This window comes from Perognathus longimembris, chromosome 11, assembly GCF_023159225.1.
Source record: "Perognathus longimembris pacificus isolate PPM17 chromosome 11, ASM2315922v1, whole genome shotgun sequence".
NCBI classification, from domain to species: Eukaryota; Metazoa; Chordata; class Mammalia; order Rodentia; family Heteromyidae; genus Perognathus; species Perognathus longimembris.
Window position 1 is genome coordinate 47,431,560 of NC_063171.1, and position 18,739 is coordinate 47,450,298.

Consider the following 18,739-nt stretch of genomic DNA (forward strand, 5'->3'; position numbering starts at 1 on the left):
CTAGAATAGTTCACACTGAAAGCTGGATAACTCAGTTCTCTAGATACTGCTTGCTACTCTCACGTGTTACCTTCTAAATTGATGAGGAATGTCCCGGTAAGCTCAATTCCATCTTCAGTCCTCTCTCGAGGGTCCTGGGCCAGTAATGTTGACTGTGAAGCCATCATTAGTTCATTCAGCTGAGAGGTGCTGGAGGTCTCCTCAGCTTGTAGCATCTGGAAGTGAGCACAGGAAAGCTGCTAGTTACATTTTCACCATCAACTGAGGTAGGTTATCTACTAGAGTATCTTCTATGCTTTCCTTCACTAATTCTCACACACACACACATGCCATATGCTGTTTCCCATCTGCATTTTACAAATAAGTAATCAGGCAGAGCCTGCCTGCTTCCTTACCAATCAACAGCGAGGGTGCAGCTCAGGTCTGGTCTCACAGCCAGTACTTTTTTTTCCAGTGTCATGCTTCTGATATTTGGAGGGGGAATTAAGATACTGTATCTAAACAAAAACCTGTTTTAGCCCTGTGGATGAATGGTTACAATCTAAGTAATGCCCAGAAACCTTCTAAAGTACACTGAACTTAGATGTCTGGTAGATTTTGGTGGGCGTGCATTATATTTTGTTGTAGTAGTGGAGTTTGAACTCAGGGTCTCACATTTGCTAGCCAGGCACTCTACCATGGAGCAGTGCTTCCAGTCCTTTTTTTTTTTGCTCAAGGCTAGTACTCTGCCACTTGAGCCACAGGACCACTTCTGGCCGTTTTCTGTATGCGTGGTGCTGGGGAATCGAACCCAGGGCTTCATGTATACGAGGCAAGCACTCTTGCCACTAGGCCATATCCCCAGCCCTCCAGTCCTTTTTTGCGCCTGTTTTTGATGGGTTCTTTCTTGTTGAGGTGCATACCAGAACCTCAATCTTCCTGCTCTTTTGCTTCCCACTGTAGCTGAGATGACAGGTATGCACTACGGTGCTCAGCTTCTTTCACTGAAATGGAGACTCACCGGCTTCACTGCCACTGTTTTAAACTATTGGTTCCGAAGAAGTCTGTCAAACTTTTCTGCCTGGGCAGATCCTCCCATCCTCAGCCTCCTACATAGCTAGGATTACAGGTGCGACTCTCCAGTGCCAGGTTCACTAAGTTCATAATTATTTGTAATTCTGACCTTCAAAATCAGTTGTGATGTAAGTACAGTAGAGAGATTCCTTAAATACCCATGAAACAGATTCGTTTGGTTTTCACAAGGACTCTAAGTGACAACTACGGCCTGCAGTTCTTAAGGGAAATACATGTGGTTTTTGAAAAGAGTCAAAGTTCTTTTTCTGGCATGTTCCAAAGCAAGCTATAATCTTTGGATGACTATTTACAACAACTGAAGCTCAGGAAAGCAGCAAACAATGCAGGAAGTGGGAATGATGGAGGAAACAATCCCTGTAACAGCCACATGGCAGGGCAGAAGTTGCTAAATGAATCTCTTTATCAGTTAAGAAAGCTCCTTAGGATCCTGTTTAAAGGAAGCTCCCGGTGATGCTGTACAGGCTAGCGGCACATGCAGGGATGCGCGGGGGGGGGGGGGGGGGGCCCTACCTCCATGATCTCGAAGAGCAGCCCGGGCTCGATGACAATGATGACCTCGTACTCGGCGGCGTTCTTGCCAGGGATGCTTGCCAGGAAAGAATCGCGCATAGCGCACGTGCTCTCCACCGCCTCCTCCAGCCCAGGCTTCTTCCAGATGGAGCTGGTACTGATCCAGCCCGTGCGGAATATGCTCTGGTCTTTAAAAGGAAAAGGAGCACACTGACATGTACCTGGACTGTAACCATCAAGGGTGCACTGTCTCTGGGAAGCGGGGGTTGTTATTTCTGGGAATCATGCGATAAAATACCATGGGAGCAATCTATGTCTCTGCGAACGTGAAAAATGGGAAATATCACAGAGAGAAAGAGAGCGAGGCAGGCAGGCAGGCAGACAGACAGACAGACCTATTCCAATATTCACAGCGCTTGTCAATGGCGGGAATATCTAGAGTGACATTCTCCTCCCCCTCCCCTTTCTACACAGATTCTAATATTCTAAAAGCTTAATTTAATCACCAGAAAAATAAACTATTATGCAAGCATTCCTAAGTTTTAGTAAGTAGAACAGACTTGGGGTTGTGCATAAACATATTAAGAATGAGTGCCCTGTCAGCATTCTGAAGCATTAGCGATGGTCAGCGCGGCTCTGCCACTTCCCAGGCCCCGGAGGCCAGATGCGTGCGCAGCTCCGTGGAGGGGGGCTGGGCAGTTGGAGAAGACATCACCCTTACCTTTCATGTAAGGCAGGTGCTGGAACACCTCTTCAGCCAGGTGAGGCAGGATGGGCGCGAAAGACCGAACGAGCACATCCAGAATTTCTGCCAGAGCCGTCTGGCAGGAGCGCCGCCGGGGGTCGTTCTCACTCTCGCAGTAAAGCCTGGAGGAGAGGGGCCGTCAGCGCCCACCCCGCCGCTGGCAAAAGGGCCGGCCTCACAGACTAAGACCCCACTGCACCGTCCCCCCAGGGCCCACCTTCCTCAATGTTTTAAATTTGTTATAAAGGTGAGGTACAGAGGGGTTGCGGTTATATGTAAGTCAGGTAGTAAGTACATTTCTTTTTCAACACTGCCATCCCTTCCCTCATTTTCTCCCAGTTTTCCCCTCCGCCCCACCCCACCCCCAATTGTATAGCTCATTTTCCATATGTGTCTACTGAATATCACTGCTGCATCTGTTCACCTTTTGTCCTGCATTTCTGTGACCGCTCCCTTCCCTCCCGAAGGCAGAGAGATGAACAAATAAGAAAACAGTAACAGAGAAAAGAAGAAAAAAAAACCCTCTGGTTTCCATTTCTTGGAGTTCATTTCGATAAACAGTATTTTATAAGATCAGACTGTGCCCACGTTTAAGAAAACCACATGCCACGTCCAGTTCTGGTTTTCAGACAGATGGCAGCTACAGCCTAAAGAGTTTGTTTTTCCACCTGCCCTGTCACCCCCACAATGCTACCTGTGTGCTGGGGGAGGCGGACTCGCAGTTCCTATGTGGGGCTCTTGGAGCTGTGGCCTTGCCAGGCTGACACTTCCCTCCCATTGCACTAGTGACCACACACGACACTTCATGCACACAGCACACAGGCAGCACAGAGGCTCAGCACCGCACCTTCTAAAGAACGCCCCGACCTGGCAGTGTTGCCGTGTCACTGCCCTTCCACTCTCCCGGGCAAAGTGCCAGCCCCCAGGCACAGTACAGCATTCCTACCCCAGTACTAGCAGCCATCACTAACCAAGCACTTCCTCCCCTGCTTCTGCCCTCACTTCTGCCTGCGATCACACTGTGTGGCTGGCCCCATGTCACCCACATGAGCCAGATCATGAAGCTACGAAGTGGCAGGGAAGGCCTGACTCTGGAGCCCAATCCTGACGGCTGCACAGCGGCCCTCTTGGTCATCCCTGGGCCCCAGCGTTTGCCAGGCCCGAGCCCACACTCAAGAAGCACTCGCTATGTCTGACAATCACACCTACCTGTCCTTGATGATGCTGAAGTAAAAATTGGAGAGATCTCTTGTGTAAAATGCTTTCAACAGCCGAACCACCTTCCCAAAATCATACTGTTTGTAGGAGTCAGTAATCTAGAGGAGAAAGTCAAAAGAAATTTGGAAGGTGGAATAATATTAACATAAGGGCTGGAATTATGGCCTAGTGGCAAGAGTGCTTGCCTAGTATACATGAAGCCCTGGGTTCAATTCCCCAGGCACCACATATGTAGAAAACAGCCAGAAGTGGTGCTGTGGCTCAAGCGCCTTGTGCTCAAGCGCCTTGAGCAAAAAGAAGCCAGGGACAGTGCTAACGCCCTGAGTCCAAGGCCCAGGACTGGCCAAATAAATAAGTACTGTTAACATAAGTGAAACATGTTCCATTATTAAAATGTCTTAAGAGAAATAAAATGCTGTTCTACTCTGGGAGCTATAAAAGAGCACACGACTGCAATGAGAGGAAAGGAACAGGTTGTTTTGCTTTGTTGTGAATTGGCAGTGCTGAAGATGGAACCCAGGGACTCTCTCATACTGAGCTGCATTCTTAGCCCTTGAATTTAAGTGACAGAAGCACACCACTCAGTAGCTAAGAGTGCAACTTACCAACAATTCCCTGATTTTGGTTTTGTTTTGTTGTTGTTGTTGTTGTTGTTGTTTTTTGGTGTCAGTACTGGGGCTTAGATTTAGGGCCTCATATTCTTGCTTGGCTTTTTTGCTCAAGGCTGGCGCTGAATCATGTGAGCCACGTCTCCACTATCTAGCTAGCTGGTAGTTAATTGGAGCTAAGAGTCTCCCAGACTTTCCTGCCCAGGCTAGCTTTAAACTAGGATCCTCAGATCTCAGCCTCCTGAGTATTAGGATTACAGACATGAGCCATTGGCATCCAGCTGCTTGGCTTACTTTTGTCCTATTTATTTATTTAGCCAGTCCTGGGGCTTGAACTCAGGGCCTGAGCACTGTCCCTGACTTCTTTTTGCTCAAGGCTAGCACTCTGCCACTTGTGCCATAGTGCCACTTCTGGCCATTTTCTATATATGTGGTGCTGAGGAATCGAACCCAGGGCTTCATGTATGAGAGGCAAGCACTCTACCACTAGTCCATATTCCCAGCCCCCTGGCTTACTTTTGATCTGAGCAGAACTGACATATGTGTCTCTGTCTTAAGGATATACATTATCAGTTTTGACAAAGCATTGTGCCTATGTATGTAAACATGTCGATGAATGATATTCTAAGACACACAGCAACAATCATTTCAGCTGCCTGTCCTTTCCTCTGAGGGATGCACCTTCAGATAAATAAAGAGCTGACTGGAAGAGGACAGTGGGGCCTGGGGGAAACCTAGTCAGTAGATTAGGCCATGCATGTCCCTCTGTTGCCCTTTGAAACACTTCATACTGAAGGTCACCCAGGAGAGGGGCAGAGAGTGTGCAATTTAACAAGAGTAACCAGCTCTAGTTGCTGTTTCTACAAGGTCTTCCCTCAGATAAAACATTCAACCATCCAGCACCCCACAGCTGGTATTTCTGTCCTCCGAAAGCTGCCTGGAGAGCGTTACCTTGGTGGCCAGGTCCTGTAGCAGGTGCAGCATGTACTGGTCTATGACATACATATTGTCCACAGGAATGGAGTCTGTTTCTGGGTTGAAACCGGATACATTTCCCAGAAGAAAGCGGAGTGTGTTTCTGAGCTATTGAGGGTGAGAAACAGAGGACAGTAGGATAAATGTCACGAGGCTTTCAGATTCCACTGAAGAGCTGGTCTATAATTCTGTAAGCTTAATTCAATTTTCACTTCCTTTATAGGATACAGTATTTTAAATCCATTGTAGAGAGAAAGGGTGGACAAAGGTAGTCATAATACTCAGTGGCACATACATAAAAATGGAACTAGAAAAAAGAGGAAATAGAAGGGTTAGGAGAGACGGGGTATGAGGGGAGAATGATGAAAGGGGTGCACTGCTTCACAAATTGATATGCTGAATTAAAACCCCTTTACAGCCGCTTATAGATAATAAACAGATACATATATTGTTCCTAAATAATAAAACTACAGATACATAAACAAACTTTCTAACAACCTTTATACAAATAAGCACTGGATTTTTATGGCTAAATAATAAATGTCTGTTATAGACAATAATTTTACATCAGACTTATAAAGAAATTCTTGGGACGACTACTTATTTATCGATCTGTTCTGTCTGTCTTCATTTATTTGTTGAAGTATTGGGGCTTCAACTCAGTACTAACAAGTACTTTACTATACAAGTCATGTCTTTAACTCTTGGCTTTAGTTATTTTTCAGATAGAGTCTAGCGTTTTAGCCTAGGCTAGCGTTAGACAAACATTCCTCCTATATTGCTAGGATTGCAGATGTACACCACCATGCTGGGATTCTGGTGAAAGGGAGTCCTGCTAACTTTTTGCTCAGGCTGTCCCAAACCTCCCCAGTACTCTAGGACTAGAGACATGCACCACCATGCTGAGCTACTAGTAATGTTGCAGCAAATGAACTCAGGATATCTTTAAATGCTCACAACTTGTAATCTCCTTTTCATTGAGTCTTACTGTGCCAAAGAAAGTGTACATCGATTTCTACAATGAGTCAGTGAACTTTTCATGGAGAAACCGAGAGTAATGGCTCTAACCTTGTGAATGTCATCTCTGGCAGCGTTGAGCGCAGATGAGCCAATTGTGACTTCACTGAAGACATTGGACTCGGCCACCCACCAGCGAAGGACATCGGCACCGTAGGGAGGCTTTGTGCTTTGATCCTGCAATGGAGGAGCAACATGCAAACAGAATGACATCTGTTCCAACGAGCGGAGCAAACACTTATCACTTTAGAAAACATAGTTTTATTCTTTTGGGGCAGGAAGGGGGAGGCATGGGAGTGGGCTTGAACTCAGGGCCTGGACATTGCCCTTGAGTTTTTGTGCTCAAGGCCAGTGCTCTATCCTTTTGAGTCCCAGTGCCATTTCTGGGACTCAGTAGTAGATAACTGGATGTAGGAGTCTCATAGACTTTCCTGCCTGGGCTGGCTCTGAACCATGGTCCTCAGATCTCAGCCTTCTGACAAGCTAGGATTACAGCCATGAAGCACCAGTTCCCAGCTGACAGTTTCAGTCTTATGTGTTTGTTTACACTGGAGTAACTGCATTTTAGGTTTGGGCTGCCAATTTAAGAACTTTTGAACAAAAATCAAATGGCTTTTAATGGCAGTACCTACCTGTCCTCCATTGATGATGACATCGGGGTCAATGACATTCCCGAGAGACTTGGACATCTTCTCTCCCTTTTCTCCGAGAGTAAACCCATGGACAAGCACTGTCCTAAAAGGCAAATTAGCTAGTTTACTGACAGCATGATCATCATACTTTTTGAAGATAATGAACAATTTAAAGGAGATCCCACTTGGACGCAAAAGTCAGATTTTTCTCCTTTACAGATTATGGGTGAAAGCTTTTCTTAAAGGCTGGTTCAGTAGTGAGCTCTCCATTTCCACACAGAAAACTGGAGGAGTTCCCAATTACTAAATGCAGTATTTCCTGACCTATTACATATTGACTCTGGTCACTGAAACCAATGAAGGCAAAGTATGGCTGGAAAGAACAGATAATCGCCTGAAAATTACCAGGAAAAGACACCTGGAAAAATAGCACCTACTGTTCTGACAGATATTTAAGAAAAACAGAGAAGAAATACAGAAATTGGGGATGGATTTTTACAACTGGTAGCAAAAACCTTAAGCCATTAATAACTTTTGTGATTAGACTACCCTCCCATTTGAGTAAGAACAGTAATTATCTATACTAGCCAAGAACCAATTATTTAAGAGAAATTCCCTAAGTAATGGTGCAGTTCACTAGTCACTGAAAGTACAAGTAAGGCTAGAGTGTCTTTCCCTACACTCCTGGTCAGGTCTCACCAGAGTCCTGAGTTCAAGAGCTATAACTTTCCCCTCTATTCCAGCTGATGACCACTTTCTAAGAGTTACAATCTGCATCAACGACTTTTTTGGTGAAGTCTCTTTCTCTTTTTTCCTTTTCTTACCTTTCTTGCTAGTTTGAGTTTTGTTTTCTTTTTTGGAAGTACTGGGATTTGAACTCAGGGCCTTGCACTTGCAAGGTGGGGTCTTACCTAAGTGGAGGTTCCGCCACTTGAGTCATGCCATAGCCCATTTTGTTTTTACTTATTCATTCAGATAGGACAGATCTCACACCAACTTTACAATGCTGATGTCAGAGAACTATCCTCTTATCGTTGCCTCTTGAGTAGCTAGAATTGCAGGTATATGCCACCATGCCAACTTTTCTTACTTTAAATGCTTCTTCCAATGTGACAGAAGAAGAAAAGCTCTCATTTTGCTAATGTTATATTTATATAACATCATGCCTATGCATATATATGTATTGCCCAGCACAAGGCTCTCCACACTGGCAGGGACTCAAAGACATTGCCCTCGAGCTCAGGGGGTAACTCCTTACTTAAAAGGTGCTTTCTTCTTTGTTGCCACACTTGTTAGTAAAGAAGACTGAAACCAGCCCCCAAGTTGGTCTTTTCCTTCCAAGTACAAATCTGCTCTTTGGTCAGTACCTAAAAAATAAAAATTGTTTTACAGAAACTTAAAGTGACAAAATAAAACGAGTATCCCGTCAGGTGCCAGTGGCTCATGCCTGTGATCCCAGCTTCTCAGGCAGCAGAGATCTGAAGTTTGCAATTCAGACCCAGCTGAAACGGGAAAATCCATAAGACTCTCATCAATAACTAGCCAGAGGAGGGGGGAGGGGAGAAAGAGGGCGAAGAGGGAGGAAGAAGGGGAGGAGGAAGAGGAAGAAGAGGGGGAGGAGGAAGAGGAAGAAGACGAGGAGGAAGAGGGGAAGGAGGAGAGGGAGGGGAGGAAGAAGAAAGAGAGAAAGAAGGAAGGAAGAAAGAGAGAAAGAAGGAAGGAAGGAAGGAAGGAAGGAAGGAAGGAAGGAAGGAAGGAAGGAAGGAAGGAAGGAAGGAAGGAAGGTAACCAAAAAACTAGAACTGAAGGTGTGGCTCAAGTCGTACAGTGTTAGCCCTGAGCAACAAGAAACCTAAGGGATAGCACCCAAGCCCTGAGTCCAAACCCCAGTACTGGCACAAAAACAACAACAACAAAAAAGACAAAAAGAAAAGAAAATCACAAACATTTCCACTACAGACATAATTATTTTATCATCTTAACAAATTTCCTTCCAAGGTTTTTTTTTTGCCAGTCCTGGGCCTTGGACTCAGGGCCTGAGCACTGTCCCTGGCTTCTTCCCGCTCAAGGCTAGCACTCTGCCGCTTGAGCCACAGCACCGCTTCTGGCGGTTTTCTGTATATGTGGTGCTGGGGAATCGAACCTAGGGCCTCGTGTATCCGAGGCAGGCACTCTTGCCACTAGGCCATATCCCCAGCCCCCCTTCCAAGGTTTTGATTATACATACAAATACAGACAGGATTTAGTTAGCAAATCAAGACATTCTTCCTGTCTTTGGCCACTGTGGATCCTGTACTTGAAATACTTCCATGGGCACATAAATATTCCACTTCTATACATCCTTATCTCATATGAATGTATACCAAATCATAGAAATAACACTGCAAGAAATATCCTTTGTGCAAATTATGTGTCTAAAGTTTACAAGAGGGAGAAAAAGCTTTTTTTTTGTTTGTGCTTTAAATTTCATCTCTTTTCCTTCTTGAACAGATCATTCAGAAATTTAAAAAAATATTTAGAATTTATGCATGATATGGTAGTAAATACGGAGTTTCAGAATTACAGGAAATGTCACACTTTATCATGTAACAAAACAGCATTTCCTACATGCTTGTAATCCCAGCCCTTGAGAGGCTGAGTCAGAAGGATTGTGGGCTAAAGACCATCCTAGATTACATAGGGAAACTTTTTTTTCTCTCTGTCAAAAAAAAAGACACGTTTTAGAACCAGCACCCAGAAACATGGCAAAACTATTACTTAACTTATGTAACACTTGAACATAAATTAAGCCAAAATAATAACTAAAAATATGCCTTTAGGTTCACAGCAAAACTGAGCAGAAAATACAGCTCTCATCCACCCTGCCTATAGTGTCTCCACGCTAACACTGTCGGCTAGAATGGGACATTGCTTACAATCGATAAACCTGCAGTGACACCTTATCACACAAAGTCCATCATTTCTGTTGGATGTGCTCAGGGTGTTGTACAGCTGGTGAGTCTAGATGGATGACTAATGACCTATGGGCAGCATTCTCTAGAAGAGGAACTATAACACTCACAAAGAAGAGAGGTGACAATAACCGCATCTAGCTCTCTGACAATCTCATTTTCACTACTGAAAAATGATGGGGTCAGATTGTTTCTGTAATTTATTTTACTCTATTTCCATACATGGATACACTGTACCTTGATCAATTCACCTCCTCTGTTACTTTTTTTTTGTTTTGTCAGTTGTGGGGCTTGAACCCAGGGCCTGGGCTCTATACCTGAGCCTCTCTGTGTTCAAGGCTAGCACTCTACCAATTGAGCCACAGCACCACTTCTAGTTTTGGAGTGGTTAATTGGAGATAAGAGTTTCATGAGAACATTTTTGCCCAGGCAGGCTTCAAACCACAATTCTCAGATCTCAGCCTCCTGCGTAGCTAGGCCTACAGGTGTGAGCCACTGACACCTAGCTCCTCTGTTACTTTTATTGCCTCTCTCCAATTTTAAAAATAATTTTAATGGGTTTATTCTATTTTTAAACATGTGTATAAAATATTTCAATCATATTTCTCCCTTTACTCTCTCTTTCCCCTTCCCCCAACTCTTACTGGTTCTCACTCTCTTTTTTTTGGTTAGTACTAGGGGCTTGAACTCAAGGCCTGGGTGCTTTCCCTGAGCGTTTGTGCTCAAGAATAGCACTCTAACATTTGAGCCACAGATCAACTTCGGCTTTCTGCTATTAACTGGAAGTAAGAGTCTCATGTACTTTTCTGCCTGAACTGGCTTTGAATGGTGATCATTAGATATCAGCTTCCTGAGTAGCTGGAATTACAGGTGAGTCCACCAGCACCCAGCCATCCTTTTTCTTTGTAAGGTGAGGGTTCTGCTATTTCAGTTATAAACCGGATGCCCTGAGGTACCAAAGTAGACTGAGGGAAAACAAACTGGTTTAGAAGAGGGAGAAACATCACACAAATCATTTCCGTCTCAACCTTCCCAGTGCTAGAATTAGCGGTGCATACCACCATGCCTGGCTAAAAATTCCCATTTTTTATCTATCCTACAGGTTGTAATTCTGAATGAAATTTCAGGGGTGGGGCATGGTGCAAGTGGTATATAGCATTTGCCTAACATGTGTAAGGTCTTGGGTTCAACTCTCAGTATAATAACAATAACAACAATAACAACAACTCTAAACCAACTTTTATCCTGAAAAGCAAAACCAAGTTTGAAAATTATTGGATTAAATAATTTCTAAGGGTGCTTCCGGGTCTAAAATTATATTATAGCAGATCTTCTTCAAGATAAAGCAAAAGAACAACAACACTTTTTTTTTATTATAGACATATCGCTTCTAAGCAACATCTCTGTACTTTGAAAACTTCTTAACTGGCAGAGTTGATTTTTAGGAATTACCTGGAAGAACACAAGACCATGAGGTTCCACTTTCAAACCATATGTCCAGGATGTCCTGCCCTGGCACATATTCCAAGGCCTCGGGACCACCAGCCTAGTGGGGAATGGAAAAACATCTTTCTTACACAAAGGCCACAGTCATACAGTGAGGACTGAGAACTAAAGAAATGGAAATACAGACACTAAATCCATGCTTTCCAATAAAATGTAAATGGTCAGAAGCCTTTCACAGTTCAGCACAGCCCCCTCTATTGGCATGTAAAAGGAACTGCAGCCACTTGGTTATCGGCTGACAGAAGCAGTGAGAATTGCGTTGTTGAATTCTCTTGAAATGAAACCTTCAGCCTGAATTCTTGGATATGCGAGGTAATCAGCCTCAGGCCAGATCCCTCACAGTTCTGAGGCTCAATGTGAGGGGCTGTTCTCTGACTCAAGTACATCTGCCTTGTGGACTACGTGGGTCAGAATCAGTCTTGACCTCCAGTGAGATCACAAATGAGCCTATCTCACCACTGTCATGTTCAATGCTACACTTGGCCACCAAACTCCACACCCACTCTCAGACTGCACTGCTTCCCAACTATAGCAAGTCACTTCATTCATGTCCCATTACTATATGGCCACTATTGACTATAACCATCTCTTACCTTGTTCATCTGTCATGAAATACTACAAAGGCTGCTAAATAAAACCAGAAGCTTACCTGAGATAAGACTTCTTTTGGAAGGAGTTGCTCAGGAGGAAGAGTCCACCAGATATCGCTGCCATGTTGTTCCACTAGTTTAGTAATATGTTCAATGGTTTGGCTATTTTAGGGGAAAAGGTAGAATTATTCAATGTTATTTGAATATTCAATTACTTATTGCAATTTACTATTGCAAGTACATTTTTTTCACTTTTTTACAATAAGTAAAATTCAAATATAGTAGTATCTTTTCATAATTTTTTTTCTTTTTGTGGTACCCAGAATAAAATTCAGGCCTTGTTCATGCTAGGCAAACATTTTACCACTGAACTATATCCCAGTCCTATTTTGGGATTTTCAGAAATACTAGGGTTTGAGCCCAGGGCTTTGCACTTACTAGGAAGCCACTCTACCACTTGAGCCTTGCCCAAGTCCCTTTATCTATCTATCTATCTATCTATCTATCTATCTATCTATCTATCTATCTATCTATCTATCTATCTTTGTTTCTTTTGCTAGTCCTGGGGCTTGAACCTTGGGCCAGGATGCTTTTGCGCTCAATGCTAGTGTTCTACCACTTGAGCCATAGCTCCATTTATAGCTTTTTTTTTTTGTTACTTTAGTAGAGCTCATTGACTTTCCTGCCTGGGCTGCCTTAGAACCGAGATCCTATGATCTCAGCCTCCTGAGTAGCTAGGATTACAGGTGTGAGCCATTGGACTCCAAGTCCTTTTTGCTGCTTGAGTTAATTTCAGATAGTCAGATAGTCTTGTATTTTGCCCAGGGCTGGACTCCTGCATAGCTAGAATTACAGGCTTGTACCACCACGCCCAGCTTGTGTGCTGACATCAAGATTTCACTAATTGTTTACCTGGGTTGGTCTCAAATTATACTCGTGCTGATCTCTACCCCCTCAGTAGCTGGATTACAGATGTAAGCTGCCATGTGTTTTCTATGGGTTTTTCTATGTATCCCAGGCTAATCTCTACTTCACTGTGTAGCCCAGGCTAGACTTGAACTCCCAATCCTCCTGCTGCAACCTCCCAAGTGCTAGGATTACAAGCATCTTTTCTAACCTTCTCACATATTTTAGTAGAATCTTGTATTACTTGCTTGGCCCATGTCATCATCTTAAATTCAATATGAATAAAAGCAAATGGGTCATATATAAACATAAAAGGAAAAAAAAGACTTCTCCTTGACCTTCCCTTTCAGTTAACAATTTCTCCTATTTCTCTCAAGCTATTTGCTGTCCAACTACCAAGACCTGAAACCTTTTCATTATCTTCCCTCCCGCAATTTCTGCCCAAATTAAATCAATATGTCTGTTACTTCTAACTCTGAAGTGTTAGAGTTGACATTCTGTTAGTTCAACCTCTATGTAGATTTATGCAAAGGTCTGAAATTTCCCTATTTCCCATATTCCTAAGAGAGCTTCATCTCAGATGGACTTTAGCAATGAAGATAATATTGTATTATACTACCATAAAAACTTTATGAAATAAGTACCTAGCTATAGGACAATAATATTTAGTTACATATTACTATTTTAAACAATTTTTACACTTTATCAGTTAAGAAAATATGCCACCTTTTGTCTTGTTCGTTAGTTTGTACTTCACAGGGTGAGGGCAAGGAAGGGCACAAAAACGGTGGTACAGGATGGACAAATACAATAAACATATTCACTATACACTATGTGGAAAATGAATTGGATATCTTGTGGGTGAGGAGGGGAAGGCAAGACCAGAAGAGAGCGACAGAAGGGGAGACACGGTTCAAAAAGAGTTGGACTCATTACTCTTTACCTGATTCATGTAACTCTTACCCCTCTATCAACTCTACAATAACAATTTTTTAAAAAAAAGAAAGAAAGAAAACAAACTGTAACAGAAAAGTCAAGAAAAAGACAGAGTTGAGCATGGTACCACAGGCCTACCCCAGCAGTTGGAGGTTGAAGGTCAATCTGAACTATAAAACAAACTTCTGTTCAACTCAGCCCCTACTCCCCCCAAAAAAGAACAAAAAAAAGATACGTCTAAAGCACAGTCACAAAGCACAAAGAATATATATATATATATATATATATTTATAGTGACTATACTCAGATACCAATTATGACATTTTTATTAAAAAAGAATTTGATTCTAAAATTCTAAAAATGTATGTCATCTGCCCTGTTTTTTTTTTTCTGTTAATTCAGGCAGGTTATAGTTTAAAGATATTTAAATAAACAGATAAAATATACATAAATAAGGTAGAAATATTAAGATTAATATTATCATTAGTCCAAAGGATTTGCATATACACAACATATTACACTTTTCAAACACTTTGCATGTCCTCTCTAGTGGGATTTGCAGAAATCCTGTATACAGTCGCTGTTGCCAGCAGGCTGGCCTGTGCCCCGGGCTCTCTTAAGTCATGAGGGACAACAAGAACGAGGGTTCATGCAGACCTTGAAAGCATGTTGTGTAAGTCACAGGTCAGAACTCCTTTTTAGTTCTCTCTTCCACCTCTTTAGCTGATCTATACTGACAAGCCCTGCCCCTGAACTTGCACTTCTATTCTCTGGAGTTGACTAAGCAATGGAGAGGACTAATAAGGACTAATAAGGACTATGAGTCACAGGAGGCTGGGAGCTGTGGCGACTCAGGAGATTAGTGTGTTGACAGAGCAAGCACTGAGTCCAAAGACCACTTTACTTGTCAGTTATTGCCCAATGACAGGAATAAAGAACAGTATTTTTCTGAGCTTCTGTTTCCACAAAGTAGGGAAAAAATTGTAACAAAGAAGGCTATCTGAAAAGTTATTCTAAAATCTTAATAACTACAGATAAGTTTACCATAAAAGATACTCCACATGCATTTTAGAATGTCAAATTCAACTCAATGGATGTTTTTTTTACATCCTTAACTTCCAGTTAAGTCAATAATGTCTTAAAATTATACTCTTAAGATTTATTTAGCTACATTCAAGAATATTGCTGAGTCTATAAAAGAACCAAAGAAGGATTTCAATTTTGCTGTTGGCATGTTATTAAGGTAACTGTAAAATCCCACCAAACTTAAACATTTCTAGTCTGAGTCATTTTAATTACTACATTTTCTTATGAAGGTAGTGTAACTTACTTGGACACACAATATATATTTTATAAGAAGAATATAATCTTGATTTTTTTCCCATTTATGCAGTGCTAGGGATCATACCTAGAGCTTTATGTGTGCTAGGCAAGCTCTCTACTCCTGAGCTATATACCCTCAGCTAATGATACCCCAAATCCTTAACCTTGTATCTTACACGTTTTATTCATAAATTATACTTTTGTTTTCTTTCAGAAAGGTCTCTTACTTCAGTGAGGAAGGAAGTTTGCTAGGTTTTGGGGTTTGTTTTTAGATTAACTAGTAATATATTTTAGAAATGACAACCACAAATGTTATCTATACAAATGAAAATCAAATCTGCTTAACTATTAAAAACTATTTTTGAGTAGGGAATGGTGGTATACACCTGCAATTTCAGGAACTCACAAGTTGAAGCAGGAGGTTGACCTCAAGTTCATAGCCAGCCTGGGCTACGATTTCCTGTTTCATAAAGTAGAACTCTAAGCTAGGAGTGTACCTCAGTGGTAGAGCATTGTTAAGCATGAGCAAGACCCTATGTTTGATACCTAGCAGTGCAAATGAATGAATCAATGAATATCCATTATTTTAAAGCCTATGGTAGCCCAAACTATACATATAATACCAAGAAAGTCGCCCAATATTTTTTCTTTATTCTATACATATAAGAAGCTAGGGCTGGAAATATGGCCTAGTGGTAGAGTGCTTGCCTTGCATACATGAAGCCCTGGGTTCAATTCCTCAGCACCACATATATAGAAAAAACGAGAAGTGGTCTGGTGGCTCAAGTGGTAGAATGCTAGCCTTGAGCAAAAAATAAGAAGACAGGGATAGTGCTCAGGCCTTGAGTTCAAGCCCTAGGTCTGGAGAAAAAAAAAACACAGAATCTGAACAAAAGAAAAATGTTTTCAATGTATTCAAAAGGAGAAAACACTAAGAAAGAAAAGTAGCACTCATTTATATTTAGAAGACTTACTGCCTTCTTCTTTACTATGAATTATTAAAATACCACATTCTAAATAATATGTACTAACTATGTCTTAGTAAGCATTAGGTCTACAACTCAGTTCTACTTTGAGATTTTTGGATGACCTCTCAAATTAGAGAACAAAGAACTAGAAGTATGGCATGTGTCAATTTCTAAGTATGTTGAATCTTGAGGACCCATGAATTTTTTTTAACATCTTAGTAAAATTCACTAGTCTAAGCCAGGAAAAAAAAGAGGGGGGTTGGGAATGTGGCTTAGTGGTAAAGTGCTTGCCTTGCATGCATGAAGCCCTGGGTTTAGTTCCTTTGTACCACATACAAAGAAAAAGCTGGAAGTGTCACTGTGGCTCAAATGGTAGAGCGCTAGCCTTGAGCAAAAGAAGCTCAAGGACAGTGCCCGGGCCCTGATTTCAAGCCCCAGAACTGGCAAAAAGGAAAAAAAGAGGTAAAATGAGAGAATAAAGAAAAACAAACAAGTATATGTTAATGCTACATAAATGTATTCCAAAAGTTCAGGTTATATACAACAAATACGTATCACGTTTTTCAATAAATAAATCTAAAATGGAACACATATCAAATAAAAATGCAGATTAAAAAAACTTATGACTAAATAAAAGTGCAAAGAACTGGTGTCAGAAAAAGAAAACATTCTCTTTCTTCCTACTCTGGTAGACTAACTGATCCTAAAAATTGTGATAGAGTCTTGAAAACAAAAGTCTGTGCTGGGCATGGTGATACACACCTATAATTCTAGTATTCAGGAGGAAGGAGCAGGAAAAGCCTAAATTAAAGACCAGTTTGGGCTACTTGACATAACCCTGTGTCAAAAGAATCAATGGTTGGGAATAGAGGTCAGAATGGAGAGCTTTACTATCATGCATGAGGCACTTATTCAAGTCCCAGCATTTCAAAAATATATAAATTTAATTTAAAATGTACAATGCAAAACAAGCACAAAGCACAAACTGGGCACCAGTAGATCATGTCCATAATCCTAGCTACTCAATAGGCTGAGATATAAGGATCTCATTTTGATGCTAGCCCTGGCAGGAAAATCCATGAGGCGCTGATGTCCAATTAGCCACCAAAAAACTGGAAGTAGAACTGTGGTTCAAGTGACAGAGCACCAGCCTTGAGCAAAAAAGCTAAGGGACAGCACTCAGGCCCCGAGGTCAAGTCCCAGGGATGGCAAAAAAAAAAAAAAAAATTACTAACTAGCCAAAAAATTAAGCACACATACATTAAGCTAGAACCTTGAGGTAAATATAACAGACAAAATCTGAAAAAATACAAATAAAAGCTGCACAAGTTTTTAAAGCTATTCATAGGACAGTGGAGAAAATGCAGAACAGATACATTGTTGGGTTAGATTCTGATCATTACAATTTTACGAGAGTCCTAGCCAACGATGAAGCACTATGATGGCACCTTACAGGCCTGTGTAATCACTCCTCATAACTGACTAAACCCAACCTTCTCTTTATGTCAACATGATCTGTTACACACAGTTATGTTGGATATCTTACATACCACCAATGTCACTTAATGAATTTTCTCCTAATGAAACAGAGCATGCTTTATTTATTTATTTATTTTTGCCAGTCCTGGGCCTTGGACTCAGGGCCTGAGCACTGTCCCTGGCTTCTTTGTGCTCAAGGCTAGCACTCTGCCACTTGAGCCACAGAGCTACTTCTGGCCGTTTTCTGTATATGTGGTGCTAGGGAATTGAACCCAGGGTTTCATGTATATGAGGCAAGCACTCTTGCCACTAGGCCATATCCCCAGCCCCCAGAGCATGCTTTAAAATGTCTAAAAACACTTGTCTCAGGAGTTCCCTAAGATTCAGTCTTTTGGAGGGACAAAAAAGGAAAAAGTCCACATTTGTCCTTAGAATGTAAGAATTCTCCTTGTTATTTTGTTAACAATATCATGTACTTAAAACAAATACACAGTTAACTTGTAACCTACAGCTCAGTATAAATTACTGTTGATAAAGGGGTGTGTGTGACCACTTATCTCTATGTAATCTAGGTACTTACATTTAATGCTGTATTTCACAGAGCAGCAGGTCCATCATAAAACTTTGTACTTTACTCAAAGACCTTATCTAAACACATGCATTACGTGCCCCTTCTCAGGCTGCAATCAGTGAAAACCCAGTAGGAGCAACGACACCATCAGCTAACCATTCTGTGCTCTGCTAGCAAAGGGACCGAAGCCTTATGTGTTAGTGGAAACCAGACAGCATTAAGGCTCCCAGGTAATGAAACGGCTGCTGTCATTCCACTACTTGCTGTGCTTTGTCTTTAGAAGCAAATTATTAATGGAGCTAAGACTTTTCTTCTGCAACTTACCAGGGTAAGAATGAGGTAAGAGGCTGTTTCCTATATGTTGACAAAACTGAAATCAAGACCAATGAAACTGGAAAGAGAATTCTGTCTATACTTTAATCATATCTGTTTTAAAAATTATAGGGAACAAATTTCAATATTTTTTCTCAAATATAAAGTTTTACAATGAAATGTCACTATTAGGAAACAAAAACTGAAAATAGCTAAAGTCGCCTTTCATTAAACTGAAAACCCTTTGTCTTATTCTACTAGACTTCTCATTTCTAGAAGTCAAAGTTTCCTAAATATTTGTTAGTTATTACAATGATTAATCAACTTTTCTTCCTTCTGTGGTAACCAAAATTTCTAAATTTATCTTTTTATAAATTTTTTTCATTCTTATTAATTACAGGCAGATTTCAATCTAAAT

The 18,739-nt window shown here is 41.5% G+C and overlaps 1 protein-coding gene across 1 annotated transcript in view; it reads right to left on the bottom strand.

Moving 5' to 3' along the window:
* Iars2 (isoleucyl-tRNA synthetase 2, mitochondrial) overlaps window positions 1–18,739 on the bottom strand; it is a 42,908-nt gene that overhangs the window by 2,228 nt on the left and 21,941 nt on the right. Inside the window, exons 13-22 of the mRNA XM_048356552.1 lie at window positions 11,886–11,988; window positions 11,183–11,276; window positions 8,038–8,146; window positions 6,780–6,882; window positions 6,199–6,324; window positions 5,107–5,238; window positions 3,539–3,645; window positions 2,306–2,451; window positions 1,585–1,772; window positions 71–215 (exon numbers count right to left, since the gene is read on the bottom strand). Of these exons, the coding sequence (XP_048212509.1) occupies window positions 71–215; window positions 1,585–1,772; window positions 2,306–2,451; window positions 3,539–3,645; window positions 5,107–5,238; window positions 6,199–6,324; window positions 6,780–6,882; window positions 8,038–8,146; window positions 11,183–11,276; window positions 11,886–11,988 (1,253 nt within the window). The remainder of the gene's footprint in view (window positions 1–70; window positions 216–1,584; window positions 1,773–2,305; window positions 2,452–3,538; window positions 3,646–5,106; window positions 5,239–6,198; window positions 6,325–6,779; window positions 6,883–8,037; window positions 8,147–11,182; window positions 11,277–11,885; window positions 11,989–18,739) is intronic.